The 23,185-nt window shown below is 38.1% G+C and overlaps 1 protein-coding gene across 3 annotated transcripts in view; it reads left to right on the top strand.

Moving 5' to 3' along the window:
• The window catches only part of fhit (fragile histidine triad diadenosine triphosphatase), a 291,998-nt gene that overhangs the window by 228,632 nt on the left and 40,181 nt on the right, over nt 1-23,185 (top strand). For 2 of the 3 annotated variants that reach the window (XM_042733678.1, XM_042733679.1), the window contains exons 4-6: nt 745-890; nt 2,322-2,351; nt 19,884-19,952. In XM_042733678.1, coding sequence (XP_042589612.1) covers nt 745-890; nt 2,322-2,351; nt 19,884-19,952 — 245 coding nt within the window. The remainder of the gene's footprint in view (nt 1-744; nt 891-2,321; nt 2,352-19,883; nt 19,953-23,185) is intronic. The other variant, XM_042733680.1, reaches the window with a different exon arrangement.

The raw sequence follows: 23,185 nt of genomic DNA, 5'->3' as shown, positions 1-23,185 counted from the left end.
CTGTTTTGTCTTCCTGTGGTTATTATAGAGTATTTTTTATTTTTTTTTCGTCTAGATTAAGTTAGGTGATATTGGCCACTCTGTAATGTTTTTCTTCATATCTGGAGTGGTAGGAGATTTGTTCTACTCGAATTCTGCAATACCTTTCCATTGTATAACTAAAGAAATCACATTGTCAGTTAAAGGTGAATTTGTTACAAAGGCTCAAAAGAATGTTCTGTCTTGTAAATACAACTTAACTGTTGTACAACTTTCTGTAAATGCAATTTAAAGGAATATTCCAGATTCCAATACAAGTTAAGCTAAGCTAAAGATATGTATAGTCTTTACAGTGGTATACACTAAATAAAAGGTCCTAGATCACATAATTTTCACAACTCACAACTTTCAAAACGTAAAAAAAAAAGTTTTATCAGCTGAACAATAGCTGAACAGCTAACCTATGTACAGCTACTGGGCTAATTTTTGGAGGGTGTGTGTGTTTGGGTTAGGGTTTTATTTGTATTTTTTGTTTATTCCAGTTCATGGTTTTAGGCATTACACTGTCATGGCATATAACTTTACAAAGAAATCATCACTAAGCAAATTCTCAAACTAAAATCATATTAGCATGCATATTGCTTATAACTTGTGGCTTTATTTTTGAAAGAATGAAATATTTTTGTTTACTGGAACCCAAACTTGTGCAGTAATGTGTGTTTTCCTGGTTTGAAATGTTTTTCCCTTGACAAGCTCTTCCTACAGATGTTCTTGTTTGTCCTCTTCGCGTCGTTGAGAGATTTCGAGATCTTCGTCCTGATGAGGTTGCAGATCTGTTCATGACCACACAGAGAATAGCCGATGTGATTGAGAAACACTTTCAGGCGTCCTCCCTAACCATCGCCATTCAGGTATACAAGTTCATACAGCTTAAGTCCACTGCATTAAATTAAGTATGGCGATCTAGTCTCAATGTTTATATATATATATATATATATATATATATATATATATATATATATATATATATATATATATATATATATATATATATAAATTATTTTGCTCAGAAAAAAAGGTGCAAAAGTTGTCACTGGGGTTGTAACTTTTCAAAAGATACACTTTTGTATCTTTTAGGTACTAATATGAACCTGTATGGTACCAATATGGTACCAATAGGTGCCTTTTGAAAGTGTACCGCCCCAGTGACAACTTTTGTACCTTTTTTTCTGAGAGTGTATATATATATATATATATATATATATATGTGTGTGTGTGTGTGTGTGTGTGTATTTGCATTAAATACAAAATATTAAACCAAGTGCAGTGTGTATGTATGTATATACGTATGTACTGTATGTATTTATGTAAAAATGTATCAATCTTTTATGGATTTCTGTCATCTGATAGTATTTCAAGTTGAACACTCACTGGACTTAAGGAACTGAGAAACTTAGGTTTACTTGATTATCTGTACATAATTTTTTTTTAAATTGTGTTTGTGTCAAATATAATACATCAAGTTTTTAAGGAATGTTTATTTGTTCATCTCTCAATCATCATTGCATTGAAATGCATTACAGTATGTTTCGCCCCACAATAAAAACTTGACTATTATTTCATATGTTAGGCTTTTCACCCTAAAATAAATGGATCATGGTTTAGAAATGAACTCTTTCCTGCTCAGTATGGGACTTTGCAACCGATATATTTTGCATGCTAATTTTGACACAGTTACCTATTTCAAAACTCAAACCAACAAAAGAAAATTATTTAATTTATCAGACAAAAGAAAATATCAATATCCTTTGCTGCAGGAGTTGATATGAGATTAGATTTACTAGCTTTCATCAAATAGTGAAAGGCTGTTGTAAAGATAAAACTCTTTTTCTGAAAAGGTGATGCATCTGAGGTGTTTAATTTTCATGTGGAAATGAAAAATGAGAGAATACTAGAGATAAATATCTAAACTTTTACGACCTGGGTTGGAGGGGGGGGTGGGGTTGGGCAGGTGTCATCTTATAATTTTACATATAATGCAAAATTATCATTAACTTATCATTAACTATTACAATTATAAATCTCACCCTTTTTTTTCAACTTTATTCACATAATTTGTATAGTTATGAACAACCTTTAATCCTAACAATTAAACATATTTGAATTTAAAACATAATTGAAGTATCTCTTGGCTCAAAAGCATTAAAAAATATGGAGACACTTTGACACACACACATGGTCACGTGAAAGTGCAGCGATTCATTTGAAATTAAAATGCTACTGAATTATTGACAGAGGTGTTCCTGAATTCCCAACTAATTATCTGCTTCTGTTCCCAATAGGACGGACCTGAGGCAGGACAGACGGTGAAGGTAGGGTCTTAATAAGCGCTCCCTCTAAATTTATCATGAGGCTTCTGTGACACTTATCTTGTATTAAATAATAATTGTATTTCATTTACAGTTCTAAACCCTTTGAGCATGTCAATTATGCATGTGTCTGGTTTAAAATGCTTTGTCCATATCTTGTGGGCATTCAGAAAGTTCTTCGGTGTCAGACTTTGCCTAAAGCTGTGCTTGCGGCCACTAGTGAAGTGTGAAGATCCCATCTGGATTTCCTTCCTCTAGTGTGTGCTTTCGAATGAGCTTTCATGATACCTGTGAGAAAGTGCAGCAGATGTGATTAATAAACTTTGTACATTTGTTGCAACTCTTAATTGAGGACCAGAGTTAACTTTGTATCCTTTATGTAGTTTTTTGTTAATATTTTGAACCAGATTTATATTTATTTTAATGTTTTGTTTTAATTTTAGTTAAAGTTGTAGTCATTTTATTGTATATTTTGGTCATTTTTTAATAAAAACTGTATTTTTTATTTTCTAGTTATTTTAATACTCGAACGAGAAACCTTAATAATTTATTTTTTTATATCACTTAATATTTATTTTATTTAAAGTAATTAAAGTAGATATAGTTCATTTAGTTCTAGATAATGATAAACGCTGTAAGTATGCATTATTAAATATGAAATAATCTCTATATATAATATAAATATCCCATCTTCTAATAATCAGTTTTATCTACAAATCCATGGTTTTTGGGACATTTTTGTAGGGCTGAAAAAGAAAGTAGTTTCAGAGTCTAAACAAAATTTAACACTTTGATGACAAACAATGTTACAAAGACAATCTTTTTTTTTTCACAATTAATAATGCATATTGACTCACGCACAGTAACTTCAGGGATGTTTATTAAGAACAAAACAAATGACAACAACCTTTTTGTCTGTCCCCATAAAGCCAGAGCAGCTGATTTTGAGTGATTTTTGTGGCCTTTCCGCATTTGCTGTACGCATTATCTAATTGAATCCATCAGTTACATTGTCTTTCATGTGTGAAGTCATATTTAATTGCATGTGGTAAGGCGTATTAATTATGCATGTATAGCAGCTTCCGCGAGAGCAGTCTGGCTGTGGCCTGAGGTGTGGAGCTGTATTAAAATGGCAGTAGTGTTAATTATGTTAATTTCAGTGGGACTGGACTGAATTCCAATGTCTCTTGACAGAATTCCAATGTCTCTCGTTGGATTCTGGAACATGAGCAACCCATTCTCCTTTGAACAGTAGAGCAAGTTACTTTTAGTCAATTAGTTGGCTTAAAAATGACATTCAAAGAAAGAAACTCCATCCGTGTTTCTCCCCTGATATAAACATCTTTCAGTTTTCTTTTTTAAGTCACTTTAATCACAGCCATTTGAGTGTTATTACTGAGGTCTTAAAATAAATAAGTGGCATGTTTTCCTCAGTCTAAGCGCCAGCTCTTCAGAAAATGAAAGAGCTGTAAGAATTAGAGAAATGAGAGAAAACTAAAAATGTTTGTTTTTCAAAATGTTGTAGACAAAAAAGTCCATTGTCTATTAGGAGCTGTGTAGCCATGTATGAAGCACTGCTTACACAGAAGTCATTATCAAACCAAGCAACTGTCTGTTGCAAAATCTGTGTGGCGAAATATTTCGCACTCATGTGAAAACTGTTGATCATGTGGATTGCTAATTTAATGGCTGAAGATTCGCTGAACAACGGTAAATGTGACTGCATATTTAAACCACGTATTCAAGCAATTCACCACAATTTTCATCATCAGTTATACATTTATTTATTATTTATTATAAATTATTTCTCTTAAGAAAAATAAACTTAAATGTGTAGTGTGTAATATTGTCAGCTAGTGGTTGAAATGGATACTGGAGTCCAAATTCCTCAGACTCGATGCTTATGCAGGTTGCCAGATTGAGGACACGCAACAGGAATGGGCGAAATTGACCCTTCACAGGGAGCTTGATTAACAGGCGATCTGACCAGTCATAATACCAAATCCAGATTAACTTGTTTGGACTTTAACTTGAAAAATGGTTTGTATTTACATAGGGGGAAGTCGTCGCCTAGAGGTTAGAGAGTTTGACTCCTAACCCTAAGGTTGTGGGTTCAAGTCTCGGGCCAGCAATACCACGACTGACGTGCCCTCGAACAAGGCACCAAACCCCCAACTGCTCCCCGGGCGCCGCAGCATAAATGGCTGCCCACTGCTCCGGGTGTGTGTTCACGGTGTGTGTGTGTTCACTGCTGTGTCTGTGCACTTTAGATGGGTTAAATGCAGAGCACGAATTATGAGTATGGGTCATGAGAACATGATGTGTGGTGTAAGAACAGCATGGCTTGTCGGACATAGCAACGGTAACTGGGAGGGGCGGTTCTATAGGAAGGCTCAATTACAATGGAAAGTGACCAGCCACACTGTCACACAAGTCGATGAGTTGATTTATCTGTCACAGAGCTTTTAGATGGATACCGAGGCATTTTAGGTCAGGTAGAATCTGCAACCTCTGACCCAGTTCATTTGCTCGCTTCCATGGTTTCAATACGCTGTGTTTTCTGCCTACTGGCAACCCGGGGTGTCGAGATACTATTGGGTAAATTGGCAATGGGCAGAATCACATTGACCAAAACAAAAACAGTCATTTCAGAGAGAGAGAGAGAGAGAGAGAGAGAGAGAGAGATTCAGAAGAATTCTGGCAGAGCACACGTTACAAAGTAGAATAACTGGCTGTAGAGAATAACTGGCTGTCAAAAAATACAGTGCCTATAATTTACATACAGTACCTTTAATATTATTACTTTTTCATTTTGTACACATACATTTATATTGAGTGTATGTATTCTACATTATATATTTATATATACAATTAATTGAAATTGTCATCCAAATTTCTTTTACTGTACAAGTCACATCTTAGCCTTGACTTTGCTGTGTATTCTGTAAGGACCAAATTATGAACAAGTTATTTTAGGGAAGACAAATATTTACAGGAAAAGGAAACAACAGCAACCTGCTAATTACATTTCCTTGATCTTCTCACTTATTCACATTCATGTGTGACAAATTGGCATGACTGAAGTCATTATATTGGTTTACTCAAGGTCGTGTAACTCATCAGGATGGGTTTGTGTAAATAGAATTGGCAACACACTGAGAAAACATTCCCTCAGAATTAAGAGGGTTACAGACATTGGCCGTGTCTATGAAACTAATTTAATTTAATTTAATTTAATTTAATTTAATTTAATTTAATTTAATTTAATTTAATTTAATTTAATTTAATTTAATTTAATTGTATTGTATTGTATTGTATTGTATTGTATTGTATTGTATTGCATTGTATTGTATTGTATTGTAATGTATTGTATTGTATTGTATTTTATTTTATTTTATTTTATTAATTTTTTTATTTTATTTAGTTATTGATTTTTTAAAATTTTTTAATTGAATGTCTTGCAAAACAATTTTGAACTCCTTTGGTTTGGAAAGTTTTTTTTTTTTTTTTTTGCACAAAAAGGCAAATAAAAGAGCAAAACAGGGAAAAAGATGTTGGGCAGCTCCATAAATATTCACTAGTGCTTAATGGATGGGTTTGGAAGCTGTTGGTCCTCCTGTCTATTTGTTGGTGTTGTTAATGTTGCTTTTTCCCCTCCGTCTCATCTCCCTCATGCTCATTAGCCCCACACAGCACGAACATAAAACCAACCCACCCCAGCAGAGAAAAACAGCATTGCTGTCATTCGATTAATGGCAATGCTCGAGTTCCAGCTCGCTGCCAAAGACCCGTTCTAAATCACTACTTCTGCCCACAACGGCACTGCAGAATGTAATTCAGGTTGGTTGGTTTGGCCGAGGTTTCCGGACCTCTTGCGTGGTTAAGTTTGCCTGTTACAGTCGATCTGGGATGAAGATGGCTCATTCGAATCAGACAGACAGTTTTAAAACACAGCACAGGCCACATCCCACATATCCCCACCACCATCTAAATCAAAAACATGTACACTAAAAAAAAAACAATAAATAATTAATTACCGCCAAAAAATCACAACAGACAGGACAGTTTAGAGGCTGATTTGATGTGCCTTGAAAAATGCCCCCAAACAGAACTTGTGTAAAATGAAGAAAAAACGATCGCAAAGTTCTCCCCGCGGAGCCTCTTTTAATCTTTATTTTTATTTGCCAGTTTAATAACTCAAGCTATTTGTCAGCTGATGTGTGCTTGCAATAAGATGGTGTAGACTGTCAATACAAAAGTGGTCAAAGAGAAATGGATTTCAGATTTGTATTATGTTTCTTTCTCCTAACATGAATGAACCCAGTGCCCACAAAGCAGTACATTTCTTTAAAAATCTGCCTTGGCAAAATTATTCAGCAGCAAAAGTGTTTTGCAATACAATATGACCACAATAAGTACATTGTACTTATTTTTTGATGCAAGTACATAGTAGTTAAGGCCACCTAATATAAAGTGTGACCGTTATTCTTATTCTTATTCTTATTCTTATTCTTATTCTTATTCTTATTCTTATTCTTATTCTTATTCTAAACACATATACATGCACTGCCATTTGGAATAATTAATATTTTTAATGGTTTTGAAAGAAGCATCTTATCGCTCACCAAGGCTACATTTATTTGATCAAAATCTATAGTAAAGACAGTAATATTGTGAATTATTATAATTGTAAACAATTGTTTTCGGTTTTTATATTTGTAAATTCTATTAATACTGTAATGACAAAGATATTTTCCGCAGCCATTACTCTAGTCTTAAGTGTCACATGTTTGGCGTTAAACTATTATTATTATTGGTGCTCAGTTATTAATGGTTGTTATGATGATCAGTGCTGAAAATAGGTGTTACCCCTGAAGGTTCAGAAGAACAGCATGATTTCTGATGGATCCTGTGACACAATTCCACTTTGAATGACTGGAATAATTTTTTAAATATATTCAAATAGAAAAAAAAAAGAAAAAAAAAAAGACAATATCTCACAATATTATTATTTTTACAGATTTTTTTTAAAGCGCCTCTCCACATTCTATTATGGGTAATATACTGTTCATCGAGATGCACAACAGTTATGAACTTTAAATCATAGTGCATTATGGGTATAAAAATGTGAACTAGAGGCTATAGAGGATAAAATTGTTTACTAAAATTCAGACACATATAATAACAGACTACAGTATATGAATTTTGGACACAGCTACAGTCAGTCCTTATTAAAAACACAGTCTGTATCTGTGAACCTAACAAAAAAAATAATAATAATAAAAATTAAAAAAAAGACGTTCAAGTAGCTACCAAGTAGCACACTTTCCACTTTCCATAATTTATAAACTATTTTCAAACATGGAGTTACTCAAAATTAGAACCTTGCCTAGTTGTTTTATGAAAACAGATTATCACTTGCATATAGCACATCTGCTATGCTAAAGCTCTGGGTCCATTCATCACTCACATTATTGCAATCAGGTGCTCGGTGCCGGCAGTACAAGGAGGACAAAAAATGGATCTATGATTGAATAAAGGAGCAGCACTCTATAGAAACGAATACATTTTTACTAACCTCTCTGCCTGGGGCTATATGAAGACAGAAGACAGATCTAAGTATTCATATGGTGAAATTGGGTTTCCGTATACTCTATCTAGCAGAAAACTGGGGAGTGACTTAGGAGTTTAGTCATTTGTCTTGCTTTGGATGGTTATTTATCTTGCCTGCGGTGCATGATGTTTCTGAGTTAAAAACTCCTGAGCATATTCATCATTACCAGCATAACTGAGTTGTGTTTGGACTGCTCTGAACAACAGCTTGCCATTTATGATGGATTTCTCACTTTTTCCATCATCAATTGTGAGCAATGATGTCCATTTTCTGAGGTTTTCTGGTTCAAAAGTTTTGTTTGCTTTTCTAATCTTAGTATAGATCCATTATGATGTACCAAAAGACAGTACTGAGACTATTTTTGATCACCTGTGCTGGTTATTATGAACTGAGAGATGGCACATGATGTGTTCCTGTTTTTAATCATTTTCTTGTTGTGCTTCATGAGAAAACATACCCACAGGATGTATCCCACTGTATGACTGTAGCTTGGTTGTGTATACACACCTAACCAGAGGTCATTTACATTGATCAAATAGCCACTCTTCAGCAGCCTTACTAATTCCAAATGGGGAACATTTACCAAATGCTTTTACTGATTATTTATTTATTTATTTAGAGATGTTTGCTGGCCTACATAGAAAATGCTTAAGCAAGAACGCAAAAACATCATGCAATGTGTGCTATATGAAAGTCTATTTCCGCCAGAGTGAACACACAAACAAACAAACAAATAAATAAATGTAATTGAGAATTTCTGTCTCACAGTTCTGACTATTTATTATTATTATTTTTATTGATTTATTTATTTAATATCTCACAGTTATATCTTCTCACAATTCTGAGTTTACATCAAATCACAATTGGGCAGAAAAAAATAGCACAGTAGCAAGATATAAACTCACAATTGCAAGATACAATTTCTGAGAATAAAAGTCAGAATTCTCAGTTTATATCTCAATTATTTTTTTCATTATTTCATGGCAGAAACAAAAGAACAGAATTGCGAGATGTAAATGCAGAATTGTGAGATAAAGGTCAACAACTACAACAATAAAGACGTGCAATTATGAGGTTTAAATTCAGGATTCAGAGAAAAAAAAAAATCAGAAATGTTAGATGTAAACTCAGAATAGTGAGATAAATAGTGAGTTTTATTTCCTGTTTTGTTTTCTTGGTGGAAACAGGCTTCCACAGTGCTGCTCTAATAATAATCATAATCATAATAATAATAGTTGTTGTTGTTGTTATTCAGTCAATCAATATTAAATTTAATATGCTTGCCAGACATTTTCAACATTGATAATACCAAGACATGTTTCTTAAGCAGCACCTCCTGTGACGGCCTTAGTTTGTTTTCTTTTCCGTATATGTTTGTGATGTTTACATTTATGCCACTAGTCTTGCAAACTGTTCATAAACCCCTAAAATGACATAGCAGAGCCACAAAAATATTTATTTTATTTATTTATTTATTGTACTGAGCTCTTTGCAATGTTTTCTGAGATTGCCTTACATTTTGGCCAAAAATGAGGTATATTAGAAGGCATCATTATTTTTGTGCCTATAATTTTGAGATGGTATTTGTGTTGACATCGTGCCTATAATGGACTAAAATGCTCTCCAGCAAGGCAGTATACTAAGGCTTGAGCTAATGTAATGCTGGTGGATGACTCCGGGAAAGATGTCTACTCCTCTAATAGGTAGTTTGGGCTGTGAGCCTCCGTTGCTTTTGACCCCCTATGTCTTAATTGGAGGCCAGCTGTTGGTGACAAAATGCATTTGTCTGCTTGTCTGACTGGATTTAACCTAAAGAATATAAATAGCAGTGTGGCCATTTTGCACATTTGTTCATCGTCAGAAGCTAATTAAAATACATCTGTTTTAATTAGAAGAGTGGGCACTTTACAAACCTTTTATTCCAGTAGAAGTTGGTTGCAGCTGCGGATTTCTCTCTCTCTCTCTCTCTCTCTCTCTCTCTCTCTCTCTCTCTCTCTTTCTCTCCTTTCTTTGTGGAAATCAAGCTTGAAGAAATGTATTCTAAGTTTATAAGGTTGGTTGAAATCTAAATTACTAAGTTGATTAGTTGTGAGAGGATAAACAACTCTGAAATGGATATAACTGCATGTCTTGAACCATAGAGAAAAATCTGATGATTAAAAATAATAATAATAATAATACCAGATTGAGTTTATCTGCTGAACTTTCAGCCATCATGATAAAACTCACTATAAAGGATTTCACAGAATACACTCTTAGGAAAATGCTTTAGTTGAATAATGCAAATTGAATAATGTTTTGGACACTTAATTTCATGTTATTTACAATTAAATGAAAAAAATGCATTATAATTTATGTTTATATTAAATGTGTCACAAACCACTATGGAGACGGAGGGTTTAGTGCAAGTGAACAGTTTATTTACAAGTGGTAATGTGACAAGGTGTTGTTGAGTTGTTGAGAGGATAATTTCCAGAGCTCTGGAGATAAACACACGTAGAGTCAGCTTAGGTATGTCACAGGAGATCATCGTTGGGATATCTGAGGACATAGGAAAGACAGGTTAGTAGTGAGAGGTCGGGCACCAGTTCATGGATTGTGGACGGTAGACCGGACATCGGAGTACTGAGTTGGAGGTATCTTTATCCTGGTGAGTGATTACTGGGTGCAGGTGATCAGTACTCCGGTGATTGGGATCATGCTTGATGGGAGTCAGGTGTGGGTGATGATTGGGGTGTCTGTGACAGAGAGTTCCTGACATTACCCCCTCCTCCAGGGGTGGCTCCTGATGCCCTGACATGACAACGAGGGCGACCACGGCCTCTGGGTGCGGGACGATCAGGGTGTTTTCGATGGAACTCTTCAAGAAGAATGGGGTCTAGAATGTTGTCCCGGGCCACCCAGGAACGTTCCTCTGGTCCGTACCCATCCCAGTCCACCAGGTATTCCAGCCGGGCACCCCGTCGCAACGAGTTCAGGATTTCCTTCAACTGGTAGATGGATGGTTGCTCAAGGATTTCTGAAGGAGGAGGTTCCTGAGATTCTGGGGCATCTGCAGTGGAGGGAGAGAAGGGTTTTAGGAGTGAAACATGGAGCAATGGGTGAATGCAGTACCTAGGAGGTAATTGGAGCCTGTAGGTGACCTCATTGATCTGCCTCTCGACTGTGAACGGACCAATGTAGCAGGGACTCCTGCATTGCTGACGGAGATGCAGATCCCTTGTTGATAGCCAGATCTTGTCCCCGAGATGGTAAACTGGAGTGGGGGCACATCGAACATCAGCAAAGGCCTTGTGTCTCTGTATGGCACGCTGGAGGTGGATGTGAGCTGAGTCCCACACTCTCTTGCTTGCGCTGAACCAGTAGTCCACAGCTGGAACGTCCGAAGGCTCACCTGTCCAAGGGAACAAAGGGGGTTGGTAACCGAGCATGCACTGGAAGGGGGTGAGGCCGGTGGTACCTTGTCAAAGGGAGTTCTGTGCATACTCGGCCCAGGGAAGGAAACAGTTCCAGCTGTGCTGGTTTTCTTGGCAGTATGCCCGGAGGTACCGTCCAAGTTCTTGGATCTTCCGTTCAGTCTGGCCATTAGTCTGTAGATGGTACCCAGAGCATAAGTTAACAGTCACTCCTAATAGATGGAAGAATGCTGTCCATACCCTGGATATGAATTGTGGACCCCTGTCTGACACAATATCTTCGGGTAGACCAAAGTTACGGAAGACATGGTTGAAGAGATGTTCGGCCATTTCCAGGGCAGTTGATAGTCCTGGCAAGGGAATTTATTTACAGGCAGAATCGATCCACAACAACTAAGATGCATGTGTTACCTTCAGAGTTGGGCAGGTCCGTGACAAAGTCAATTCCGAGATGGGACCAGGGCCTTCGAGGAACAGGTAGGGGTACCAATTTGCCTACCGGAAGCTGACGTGGAGAGGAAGACATGGCACAGACTGAGCAACTGTGGACGTACCTGATGACATCCTGGGACATACTGGGCCACCAGTACCAAGCTTGGAGGAGCGAGAGGGTCCATTGGCTGCCTAGGTGTCCAGAGCCCGGTATACTGTGAACTGAGCCCAGACGAGATTGTCTCTAGGACCGGAGAACATAAATCCTCCCTTCTGGGCCTCCCAGCGGAGCAGGTTCATGTTGGGTAGCGACTCTGATGTCCTCGCCCGTGCTCCACATGATGGGGCTGACAATCATGGCTGGAGGGAGTATAGGTTCGGGGTCCGAAGGAGTGTCCAGGGAATGCAGACGAGAAAGAGCATCAGCCTTGCAGTTGTGGTTTGCAGGGCGGTAGGTGATGGTGAAATTGAATCTGGTGAAGAACAGGGCCCAACGGGCTTGCCGGGGAATCAGTCTACAGGCTTCACGGAGATATTGCAGATTTTTATGATCAGTGATTACCGTAAAGGGGTGGTAAGCTCCCTCCAACCAATGTTCTAGAGCGAGCTTGATAGCTATCAGATCCCTGTTCACAATGTCATAATTCTGCTCCGCTGGGGTCAGTTTCCAGGAATAGTAAGCGCAAGGCTGGAGGCATGGAGCCACACCGAACTGCTGGGATAGCACGGCTCCGATGCCGGTGGTGGAGGCGTCCACTTCTACCCCAAACTGAACCTCAGGATTTGGGTGGCGAAGGATGGGAGCCGTGCTAAAGGCGTTCTTCAGTTCTTGGAAGGCTTTGTGGGCGGTGGAAGTCCACGACAGGGACTTGGGTTTACCTTTAAGGAGAGAGGTCAATGGTGCAGTATGCAGACTGAAGTCTTGGATAAAGCATCAATACAAGTTATCAAATCCTAAGAACCTCTGGAGTTCCCTCACAGATTGTGGAATGGGCCATTCCTTATTTGCGGATACCTTCCCCTGGTCCATCTGGATACCTTCAGGGCTGATGTTGTACCCGAGGAACTGTTCCGTGGAGTGATGGAATTCACACTTCTCCAGCTTTAGGAAGAGATGGTGTTGTCTGAACTTCTGGAGGACCTGCGTCACATGGTGGCAATGTTCGGCCAGGTTCCGGAAATAGATCAGGATGTCATCAATGTAAACTATGACTGACTTGTGAAGGAATTCCCGGAACACCTCGTTCATGAAACCTTGGAAAATTGAGGGGACATTGGCGAGTCCATATGGCATAACGCAGTACTCGTACTGACCAGAAGTGGTGATGAAGGCTGTCTTCCATTCGTCCCATTTGTGTATTCGAATGAGGTTATAAGCACTCCGCAGGTCCAGCTTGGAGAATATGTGGGCTTCACGGAGTTCCTCGAGGGTGGCAGGGACCAGGGGAAGTGGATAGGGCAGTTTGACTGTCTGTGAATTCAGGACTCTGTAATCAATGCAAGGCCTCAAGCCCCCGCCCTTCTTGCACACGAAGAAGAAGCTGGAGGCAGCCGGTGAGCTGGATGGTTGGATGAATCCTTGCTTGAGGGCCTCCTTGATGTAATCCTCCAAAGCCTTGCACTCCGGGATGGACAGACTCGACCCTTAGGGAGTTTAGCATCAGGCAGCAGGTCGATGGCACAATCCCATGACCTGTGAGGTGGTAAGTGGGTGGCTGCCTGCTTGCTGAACACATTCTGGAATGCCACATAATCAGGTGGGATCGTTGGAGCAACATCAGGCTCAGGGTTCTCGATGAGGGTGGAAGCCACGTGACACCCTGGAGAACAGAGAACTGGACGAGGAATAGCAGTGAGACAATGTTGATGGCAGAACAGACTCCAACGACTTACCTCACATGAATCCCACCTGATTTCCGGAGAATGTAACATGAGCCAGGGGCGTCCCACAATGATATCGACCGTGGGTCCCTCCAGTACCAAGAAGTGTATCTCCTCTTCATGAAAGAGGCCAATCTTGAGAATTAACGGGGTGCCTGTAACTTAACCCGCCCACATCCTAACGGCTTTCCTTGTATTGTTTCAACTTGGAGCTCCTGGGCATGCCGACAGAGCGGCAACTGGAAACGGCTTAGGAGGCTTTGGGAGATGAAGTTGCCCGAGGAGCCCAAGTCCACCAGGGCTGAAACAGAAACCATTCTGGGGTGACTAGTTGGACTGGCATGGTGGTAAGTTTGGAAATTACAGGGTTCTGATGAATAGTACTCACTGAAGGATGTGGGGGTTTGACTAGGCAGTCACGGATGATATGATCGGGTGAGGCACAGTAAAGGCAGAGTCCCACTGCGAGCCGACGTTTGTGTTCTTCAGATGATAGACGCGTGGATTCCACTTGCATGGGCTCTGGTACTGAAGGGCTGTTAGTGGGAGAACCAGACAGGTGGGCGATTGGACAGGCGGCTAGGTGCTATGAAATGCGATTGGCCTTCAGCATAAAGTTCTCTAATCCGATTGAATCTTCATAGATAGCCATTTGTGCACGGATCGGTGGATTAAGACCTTGACGATAGATGCTTAGAAGTGCTGCTTCGTTCCATCAACTAGCTGCCACCAATGTTCGAAATAGGATGGTCTAATCACTGGTCGTTGTTTCACCTTGACGCAACCGCAGTAGTTGATCCGCCGTAGAGATTTCTTCCACAGATGACCAGAACATTTCCTTAAAGTGGGAGGTAAAAGCTTCAAAATAGTTATTTATGGCACTGTTTGCATCCCATATGGCCTTTGCCCATTGCAGGGCTCACCCAGACAGTAGAGAAATTAAGAAGGCTACCGTGGAAAGATCGTTGGAGAATTTCTGCGTTTGCGCTTCAATGTACAGAGAGACCTGGAGAAGAAAACCGCCACATCCAGCTGATTCCCCGCATATGATACAGGTAGCACCATGGGACTGGCGGAGGGAGATCGGGGAGTGGATGAAGCGGTGAGTGCTGACCAGAGGAGGTTGCCCAGCTCCTGCAGAAGATCTACAGGAGCAGGTGACTAGGGATCCATACAGTTGAGTTTGTTGGTCCGGTCTTCTGTCACAAACCACTATGGAGACGGAGGGTTTAGTGTAAATGAACAGTTTATTTACAATTGGTAATGTGACAAGGTAGTGTTGAGTTGTTGATAAGACAACAACCACAACACCTCAGAAAATAAACACACGGAGAGTCAGCTTAGGTATGTCACAGGAGATCTTCGTTGGGATATCTAAGAACATAGGAAAGACAGGTTAGTAGTGAGAGGTCGGGCACCAGTTCATGGATTGTAAACGGTAGACCAGACACTGGAGCAGGGGCGGACTGGCCATCGGGAGCACCGGGACATTTCCCGGTGGCCTGATGGTCATTCTGGCCTGCCGCCTGCCGCTGTGCAGTCGATCAGGCTGACCTGCAATAGGCTGTAATGCAACTGCGAATTAATTGACGGATTTATGAATCTACGAATCAGGCGATTGCGGAGTGAAAATGACACCACCACATGACATGACCCAACATCAGCGAAGCACTGCATAATTGGCTATATCCAGAGGCAGGCTTCATCTTAGAAAACCGTGCAAAAAAAAACGGAGCGTAAACGCAAAGGAGGAGCAGAGCGGGAACGTATAAAAAAGAGAAAAGCCCTGGCCACAGAAACACTAAGTTGATGCAAAATCCCAGCCATGTTCACCAGTAAGGGAGCGTTGGGTATCGTTCAGCATTACATTTACATTATATTTACTAGGGGTGGGACGGTTCACTGAAAAAATCGAACTGTTCGGTTCTCCACATACGGTTCGGCACGCGCTGGAAACGCTGTTCAACTTAAATCTGACAAAGCATCTGTAATATGGTTTACTATAAATAACACGTAAAACAAACAGGGTTCAGTTAATATATGTTTCTGTTGATGGATGAACATTCTGGCTTCCCAGACATTACAACAACAGAGACGAAAAAAAAAAAAAACCCTGTGGCTAAACCATTCACTCTTGTTCAATACGAATATGAACACTGGATCACTGCATTCTTTTAAAGTGACAGTCTTTATATTAATCAAACAGCAACAACAAAGAAATCACTCACTGCTCTTGATTGAAAAGCTTTTGTAACTTAATAAAGATTTATCTTTAATTTGTAGTCCAAAATGCAATGCTGTTTTACATTTGATTACTTTATTCAATTTATGTACCTAAAAACTATGCTATACCTACCTAAAAAACCATGAAAGTCAGTTTATTTTATTTGTAGCTTTACTCTATTGTATTTATTTTGTGCTGTTGCTTGTAGTTAGAATATTCTTAATAATATGATAAAATATATATTTTTTGAAAGTATAGTTTTTCCATAAACATAGCACATACTGTGAAACAAACCTAACCATGAAAAAGTTGAACTGTTCCACCCCTTATATTTACGTAATCATTTGGCAGAAGGACGCTTTCATCCAAAGAGACTTACAATAAATACAAACTATTCTAAAAAAAAAAAATTACAAATATATATAATGATAGAAGTTTTAAAAGAGCATGTTTATGACAAACTAGCACACACTGTTTTACATATGGGCGGCTGGGACACAGTATTTTTTTAGTGCCAAATTTGACCAGAAATTTGATTTTCCATTTCTAGCCTACAATATGTAGTCTAGTCTACAATGTTTATTTATTTATTTTGAAGGTGACGAAGGAAGCAACAGTAGCACTAGTGCTCCAAGTGCTCCTGCTGTTAAACAAAAGGGGGTGGACAGTTCAGCTTTTGAGTCAGAGCAGGAACCTTCCAGTAAAGTTTAAGCTATAAGCAAAACTAAACATGCTGGCTATACTCTTAGAACCATATGTGCTTTTATGATTTATAAGATCATCAGTAGTAGGACTGTGATCATGGGGACATACAATTGATGGCTGCATAATTAATATAGATTATTGAAAGTGCTTATTTCATATAGCAGCAAAACTAGATGGCAGAGTGAGAGAGAGAGGGATTCAGGGAAAGATGATATAGATGGTGGATTCCTAGTGAGTTTTTGAGGGTTTATTTATTTATCCATTCATATTATGTATGGTAATCTACCTGTTACATCAACTAACAGGGTTAGCCTAAAAGTTTTAGCAGTCTGGTGGACACATGAATTGGGTGGTGGTGACTGCACCAACAGAGGTGGCCTGGGGTGGAGTCAAATTCCCGGCCTGATTTACTGTCCCAGTCCGCCACTGCACTGGAGTACTGAGTTGGAGAGTACTGGTGAGTGTTTACTGGGTGCAGGTGCAGGTGATCTGTACTCTGACAAAATGCAGATAGTTGAATTTATCGGTGCTTTGACCTTATAAAGAATGCATCTTTATACAGTATGTAATTTCCTAATTAATTATTTTGTAGTGTACTGCCAAATGTACTTCAAACATTTATGGTAAACATAAATACATTTCCATTTAAACTTGCATGCCATGTATTTAAAAAATATTTGTAATTACACATTTGTAATGATCAAGTCACATTTTACATTAAAGATATTAAGTGTAATACATATACCATAGTTTATATGTAATATCAAATAGAGTTGCAATTATAATCAAGTACTTTACGTGTGTTTTAGTACTCAAGTCAACACATTAAAATTAGTGATCTTCTTTAAAACACAACAAAAGACTTTCAAATAAAACTTTAAATTTGACAATATTACAAAAAAAAAAAAACTTAAGTGTGTTAAAAAAATCTGGATTCTCTTTAAATACATATCAATGGCCCTTTTCACTAACACTATATCACCTGCAAATTTTATTTATTTATTTATTTTTGCACATTTAATACAATTACGTTCACTTCTTATACATAATGGAATAAACAGCTAAAGGTTGTCTTTAGGCATATTCACAGCATATACTGCATAATATAGCACATTTTAAAAACATTAAGGATGCACATTTTCAGTGAAACATTTTATGAGCCGATTCGTTATGCATCTGCCTGAAGATATAGTGCTTGACATGCAAACACAAATGTGTTCTCTGCGAATGCTGTGGAGTGCTAGAATTAAGCTGTTATGTAACTCATAGCATGTGCTGTATTCAAATTACTTCATATACAGCACATGAATCATTTCCAGATGGTTTTATAGTTTTTTTTTTTTTTTTTTTTGTCTGTTTGTTTGTTTTCACTGCTCCAATCCCCATTTACTAAAATTATATGGCAAACAAAGGCCTGGATATATGTAACTCAAATGTAGGTGGCGGTAGGTAAATGGTGAGAAGAAATTTTCCTTTAACATGTGGTCTGTTACTTTAATTTTGATGCTAAAATACTTAAGACGAAACAAGGCTAATAAAATCATGTACAAGGTAATCTACATTCTTTATCATGTAATATGAGTTACAATAAATGTCAGACTCTGACCCCAAAGTCTTGTCCGTATTTCACCGCAGCTTGTCACGTTGCTCTTAAAATCGCCCATTTTATCATTCCAATTTTCTGCACTATTCAGCTGGTGGCCCTTTGCCACTCGCTCTGGTCTACTGAGCTTTCCTTCTCCATGCTAAGCGGCCTCTAAAAAGTCTTCTTGATGAAATGCTTTTGTGTGTGTGTGTGTGTGTGTGTGTGTGTGTGTGTGTGTGCTGTGTTTCTTCATACTTTCCTCAAGGTAGATGAGTTTAATAATGCAGACATTATGCAAATGCACTCATTAAATAGAAAATGCATTGCAACAAAGCAGATGCCTCCAAACATGTTATCTTGTTTGTAACATTTATAAATACTTATTCACCAAGCCTGAGCTGTTTATCACAACAGACTAATGAAAAATGAATTAAAACGCACTGTAATGAGGTTATTATACCCTGGTAGAGTTCAGCGTGGTGTGAAAACCACCAAAGTGTTGACGGTTTGGACAGCAGATGATATTGTTTGTTTATCTGTGGTTTTGATGTATGTCTGGCTAAAGATAGGCTCTTGCTGATTAGACAAAATAATCAAAATAGGCTTTGTCATAAAATCATGTTCGTTTAAATTTTACGTGACTTTTTCAAGGGGACACCAGTCATATCGGTACCTCATCTTATCTGTACCTGCTCTTTTATTTTTGCAGGTTTTTATGCATGCTGTCCACATTACACTGTCATGTCACCTGTCTTCATGCAGAAAGCTACATTTACATTAATAGCGAATGATCACACATTACAAAACTGCTGGGGGAGGATGGTGACAGGCCTCCATTTTACTGTCTTGATGTGTGACTTTGATTCATATATATATTGTTTTGAAATATCTTTTACTGGGAACTTCAAAGAACAGTGACAGTTTTACATCTTTTTTGCATCTCTTTTTCCTGCCTTTTGTTAAGATTTCAACAAAAAATTCCAGTGAAACCAGTGCCTTTCCATTTTTGCACATCAAATTTATCACTGAAAACAGAGAAAGCAAACATACTTTACTTTGTTGGTCGTACCAGATTACTTTAATACATAAATGTATGGATCCAGACGCAAAACAAATAGAGCATCATATTATTGTCCAATATAATGCACCCAGCCCTCAAAAAAATAAAAAAAAATTAAATAAATATATATTCCCAACAAAAAAAGGGGGATTGAAGACTGCAGATATGTTGGGTAGGCACAGTATACACGAAACCAAATGTTTTGATCATTAAAACAGAGCGTGTGCTACTGGGACTTAAATTACGTTGCTAATGTGCAACCAAGGAAAGCACAATTTTACAAACTAACCGTGCAGATGGCCAAGTTTGTGACAGCATATTGCAGAAGAGAATTCGCCGAGGACATCTGACAAAGTCAATTTAAGTTTTAAAAGCCTAAAAAAGAAGTAGTCTTAGAGGTTTACGGATGCATGCTTTGTGGAACTTACAGTAACTCTTGCATGATTTCAGAGAAGTGAACACTGAAATGCTGCCAGAAGACTGTGTTGTAATGAAGGATGTGATATGGAGGGTGGTAGCGCATACCTGTCCTGTTACTTTGTCTTTGACAGTGACCTCAGCTTTGCTGAATGAAAGTTTTTCGATTAACCATTCCTCTGTTCCTCTTGTAAATTACAGCATGTTCATGTTCACGTGCTTCCGAGGAAGGCTGGAGACTTCGATAAGAACGACAGCATCTATGATGAGGTGAGGTTCAAGTGCTGTACATCTTCTAGTTCATGTACTACATGTTGTCACATACATTCTGACAGTGTAATTAACGACATACTGTCATCATGCAAGTCAAATTTAGATTGTTTGTTTCTTAAAGGGACATTATGAAATGAGCATTATGAAATTCCAAACATGTATGGTTTCTGTTTTCTGTGAAATACAAAAGAAGATATTTTAAAGAATGAAAATGAAATAAATTATTAATTAATTAATTAATTCTATTTGATTAAATAAATTTGTTTGGCAAACAGTAATGTTGCTTATTTGAAAATGTACTTACAGTATGTTGACCCCTCCAAATTCACACCAAAATATCTGTCTGGATTTATTGAAGTAAATTACATACAGTATATGTACATCATATTATATATCATAAATGTACCATGCAATCAAAGTATAATCCTTCTGAGAGGTTTATTAATTAATTATTATTATTTATTTATTTTTTTACTGTGACATTTTACATGTAATTAAAGTATGTTCTTACTAACGCTAGCCTGAAAATCAGCAGGTTCATATGAATATTCCACTCAACCCATTTATAAGCCTTACTTTTTTAATTCCCAAAAGTGCTTGGAGAGAAATGAAGGGCCTCATCAACAGTGCTCGACCGGTGCATGATAAATTAGCTTGTTTTTAATTTGCATGTTGTCATGAGGGTTATTGTGGAGTTTTGCTGTATATATTTTCAGCGTCCTGTAAAGCAAATGAGTGAGATTTTTTTTTTTTTCCCCTCTGAGTCATTTTTGTCTTCCTATAAATAATGAGTGAGGGCTGTCCCCCCTTACCTTACGCTGTTAAATGTTTTATAAGCTAAACTACACGCATTTACTCTCTCATAAAGCCTATTTAAGAGGCGACAGGATTTTAGCATCCCACTGCTACTGAAGATTAGCGAAGAAATGTTTTTCATGCAGGTCCCTGCCATGCCATGTTTCTTGCTGTAGTAATTGTAAGTGGCAGGAGAGTGGGCGTTGTGAATTATGAAGGGTTGTAATGTCACATTTCAAGACGAAGGTTTTGTTGACATTTCCTTTTGCGCTGTGTATGGAATGATAAGTAAATTTAACTAATTATCTAGTGCATGGCACTTGATTTCACTTTTTTCTGGCTATTTATGGGGGAATCTAGTCAAGAATATGTCTAACTGCAAAAATAAAAGAAAGAAGATACTATATTTACTATATTTATACACACACACACACTTTATGCATTTTATTCACTCACAAGAACTGACTCATTAGAATCACTGGTCACTGTTGTTTTTGCATGCAGACAAGATTAACAAGATTTTTTTGCTTTTTTTTTTTGCTAATATTTTATGGAACAAATTCAATACAGGCTACACTGAGCAATCCATTTGTCCCACCAAAGGAAGATGTGGGGAGTATTCAGGAAAATAGATATTATTTTTGCAATTCTGCAGAAACTGCACACTTCAGCTTTAGTAAACTATGCTTTGATGACAATTTTCATTAAATCCTTTTACCTTCCCACTCCTTCAGTTCTGCACAGGCCTCTTCCCCAAACAAAAGCACCATGACTTCAGCCATCACAGTTAGGGTTGTTTATCCACCACGGTTAACAATGGGACTCCAGCGTGCGGTTTTATTTGTCACTTTATTGAGACAATGTGACATGCTACAGTAGACTCCCGCGGTGTGGTCATAAAGAGCCTGACAGCTCCTGTGTGAAAGACACAGTCTTCAGTGCAGCTTTTGTGCTCCAGCTCTGTCTGATGTACTTTCCTTTGCAGTGTCACCTTGCCAAAGAAAAGACTATAACTGCTTATCATACTTGTGTTGTCACAAATTTTCATCCCTTCACTTCTTCCCCTTATTTCTTTATTGCCTTCATTTTATTTTTCTCTTTTAATTTTCTTGTCAGTCAATCTAATGGCAGCAGAAGGCTGTTTATTCTCCTTTCAAACCACTTAAAGGGGTAGTTTACCCAAAGCTAAAATTCTATCATTATTTACACACACTCACATCATTCCAAATTTGACTTTATTTCTTTTAAATTTTGGAGAGTTGTGCTGATCGCTCTTTTTATGCAGTCAAAATGAATAGAGACTGAAGCTTTCACATTTCTGAATGGGTTCAAAACACTATTCAGCAATCATAAGTAAATTTGACTCGTGCTCTATATTATGAGTTTTCGAAAGTCATCAACTAGCTTTGTGCGAGGAACAATTCAATTTTTTTTTTTATTATTCTCTAATAATTATACGCTGTTAATGGCTGCAACTAGTTCATTGAGTTATTCAGTTATGTAAAATTCATTCAGACCAGTTTTGTGAACTGGATTTGACTCAAAAAGAATGATTTGTTCTTGAATGGGGCATTAATGAGTGTGTCTGGATAACAACTTAAACTTCAGTCATATGGGTTAAAAAGATTAAGAGGTTGACTCCTGCTGCATAAAACATCCCCCAAACCATAACACGTTCTCCTCTACCTTTCAGTGACTTCTTCACACACTTAGGCTTCAGTCTTTCCTCAGTTTGATGTTGAACAAAATGTTTCTGATTGGTCTGAAGTAAATTAAACTTGCCCTCATCACTACAGTAAGTTGAACTTTGGACCAGTTTTCCTCTATCCACACAACCTGCTCCTCAGCAAAAGTATGCCTAGCCTTTTGATTCTTTCTGCTGATGAGAGGCTTGGTCACTGCAGAGTGCGTTTTCAGTCCTTCTTCACATAAAAGGGATGCTCCATCCCAAAATGAAAATTTAGTCATTAATCACTTACTCCCATGTCGTTCCAAACCTGTAAAAGCTCTGTTCAACTTCGGAACACAATTTAATATATTTTGGATGTAAACCTGGAGGCTTGAGACTGTCCCATGGACTGCCAAGTAAATAACAGTGTCAAGGTCCATAAAAGGTATGAAAGTCGTTGTCAGAATACTCCATCTGCCATCAGACGTGCAATCTGGGTTATATGAAGTTACGGGCACACGTTTTGTAAGTGAAGAAAACAAAAATAACGACTTTATTCAATAATTCCTTTGTCAACGGTCTCCTCTGTGTCTCTTCATATCACCGTATGCTGTGTATGCTCTTCTGTGTCATCCGCGCCACAAGGATGCGCTGTTTCGACATGTATTTAGCTTTGATTTGAAATAAAACATGACACAAAAGAGCATACACAGCATACGGTGATATGGAGAGACACAGAGGAGACCGTTGACAAAGGAATTATTGA

This window comes from Cyprinus carpio, chromosome B11, assembly GCF_018340385.1.
Source record: "Cyprinus carpio isolate SPL01 chromosome B11, ASM1834038v1, whole genome shotgun sequence".
NCBI classification, from domain to species: Eukaryota; Metazoa; Chordata; class Actinopteri; order Cypriniformes; family Cyprinidae; genus Cyprinus; species Cyprinus carpio.
Note: the sequence above shows the minus strand (reverse complement) of the source record. Positions and strands in the feature narration are given on the sequence as shown.